General features: G+C 40.3%; 1 protein-coding gene across 1 annotated transcript; it reads left to right on the top strand.

Annotated features, from left to right (window-relative positions):
* Positions 1-272: 272 nt before the first annotated feature.
* Positions 273-2,072, top strand: SARC_12433 (hypothetical protein). The gene has a single exon (XM_014293461.1). The coding sequence runs from the start codon at positions 375-377 to the stop codon at positions 1,623-1,625; it is 1,251 nt and encodes a 416-aa protein (XP_014148936.1). The 5' UTR covers positions 273-374; the 3' UTR covers positions 1,626-2,072.
* Positions 2,073-2,578: the final 506 nt, after the last annotated feature.

Genomic DNA, 2,578 nt, shown 5'->3' with positions numbered 1-2,578 from the left:
CGGTTCCTATCCTTTTGGTTACCCATAAAAGTAGCCATCAATCTTATTGACAATTTTAGACGAGCTATTTACTTCTGTTTATGCGGCTTCACAGTTGAGAAAAAGAAAAGTCGGGTTCAGAAAAAACTTTAAACACGTCACGACCAATGGAAATACATGATTTAATACGTATATATTTTTTTTTAAATACCCGGTGTCTACATAGAAAAAGTTGACTAAACCCCCCCCCCCAAAAAAAAAAACTTGAGACAAGCTCGATTCAGTATTGTATATAAAAATCCAAACAGTTGTGTACTTCAAATAGATTGGGACTACTAACTGAACAAGGTCCGCTAATTTAAATGTGGAAGCGAATCCTAGAATTGTATTGAGCGATGAAGTTCTCGACTGTGAGCAAAGTTAGATACATGTTTTGTCTTTTAGGTGTTCCGTGCATGATGTGTTTAGTATATTTACATCATGTTGCAGGAAGTACCTTTCAGTTGAAAGAGTTGTTGCCCATACAAAACACCCAAAAAGAATTTTGGCCCAGTTTAGGAGCAAGCATACCACCAGCAATTATAGACTACTCGAAATTCCACAACGAGCAAGTGCAAAATCCACAGCAAAATACAAAATATCTGGTATATACTTGCACACATCAAAGATCTTTTTGCGGGGGAATCGGAGACAGACTAAGTGGAATCGTTTCTCTCTTTATGCTAGCGGTATCTACAAATAGAGTTCTAGTGATCGACTGGAATACTCCGTTTCCTTTGTATGAATCCTTAAATCCTAACATTATCGATTGGCTAACGCCACTCAAAACAGTAATCCTCTACGAAATTGCGAACCCTGAGCAAACGGTGTTCATTGAAGGGGTCAGAAGATCTATCAATAGCACCTATTGGGAATCTGTTTTGCAGCGCGATATTGGTGTAGTTAGGATCAAATCGAATAAGATTGATTTCTCAAGCCAAAACTTTACTCATTCAGCTGCTTGGCAAGCAGCTGCTGGGATGAAAGCCTACCAGTTTGGAGATGGAATACCTCCTTTGTTGTGTACTTGGATATTGCGCAGTCTATTCACACCTAATCCAACTATCCTTCAGATTGCTAAAGACCAATTGTCCTTGATCGGACTAGACATGGGTCAGCCTTATATTGCTATACACACTAGATTCGGGCATACGGCAAACGATACAGGTTCTGGACAGTTTGTAGACCCTGTGCGGTTGAAAGTTGACACAATTCCAGATTTTTCCCAATGCGCTGTAACTATGAGTGAACAGTTCAGTCACAGAGGAATTCATCTGCAGACTTCCACATTCTTAGCAGCGGATAGCAATGAGGGCAAACTTGCATTCAATGCATATGCAAGAGACGTGAAGTATTTCTCTGCACATGCCTTCCATGTCGATAGGTCCATTATGTTAGAAACATATGATTCTGCTGAGGGAAATTTGCTAAATCAATTGACTTGGGTTGAGTTCTTAGTTTTGTCCAAATCTGAGTGCTTGGTGTCGTCTCCAAGCGGGTTTTCCAGATGGGCAGTTGCGATAAGCAGAGACCCTTATAGTGGATCTCGTTGCGCTCAAGTAGGTACTCAGTGCAAGAGTATAAATTGGTCAGAATTGTTGGACTAGTGCAGGTGGTAATTTTGACATACTGTTCTGATAAACCGCCGCGGTCGCGACGATGGACTGAAGGAGTGATGCTTCACAGTTTGTACTTGAACTTTGAAGATTTAATCACTGAAAGCGTATTCGAGAAGTCCCTTTCAAATTTTATGGATTCACGGATTGTCACGCAATCCTTGTGACGCTCATCAAACGCGTCTCCGGAAAACCGGAAAACCGGAGCGAGGCAGCAAAAAGAAAAATTTCAGAGGATGTCCAGTAATTATCAGACAAACCTTCTATGAACACGATAAATCCAGACAGAATCTATTATTCAAGATGGCAGATATCATTGCTAGATCTCAGATAGTTTGTACATATACCATACAAGTACTGGTTACCACTTCATTGCAAAATAGCGTAGTGCGAACTAAACCCTATGTCTCGGAATTAAAAAAGTTATAGACATCTTAATCCGATGTTTCTTTTAATAACTATTTATTAATTGTAAAGTGAAAAACCTGTTTATATTGAGGTTGGAGTTTGTTTGTGTAGATCGGACATAAAACATGTGGCATGTTTTGGGCGGGCTAGGCTTTTTAGTTAACAATGTCGGCAGGATTATCGTGAGTAGAGATATAATCTACTCTGCCGAAAGCAATACCTGATGTATTGGTGGCTTATGTCATGTGCTTTAGGCCTTTCGGTGTAACCGTGCCGAGAGCGATGCTCTGATTGTCAATGTGAAGTCGTTACAGCACAAGATTATCTAGAGGTTGGTGTTTGTATACACGGAAAAACTTGTCCCTTAGGGGGCATAAGATGGAAAACCTGCCACCATTATCTATTACATATTACCGGTTCATTAAATTCATACTATAGCAGGAGTCCTCTACCACGCTCATCGAAGTCAGTCGTGACCGGTGTAGTAAACACATCAAAATACGATACTAAAACCTACTGAGTCTCCCTGAGGCTCA

The sequence above is a fragment of the Sphaeroforma arctica genome (genome assembly GCF_001186125.1).
Source record: "Sphaeroforma arctica JP610 unplaced genomic scaffold supercont1.2300, whole genome shotgun sequence".
NCBI classification, from domain to species: domain Eukaryota; class Ichthyosporea; order Ichthyophonida; genus Sphaeroforma; species Sphaeroforma arctica.
Note: the sequence above shows the minus strand (reverse complement) of the source record. Positions and strands in the feature narration are given on the sequence as shown.

Coding starts and splice junctions, on each gene's coding strand:
- SARC_12433 (XM_014293461.1), top strand. CDS start 375: ATGAAGTTCTCGACTGTGAGCAAAGTTAGATACATGTTTTGTCTTTTA.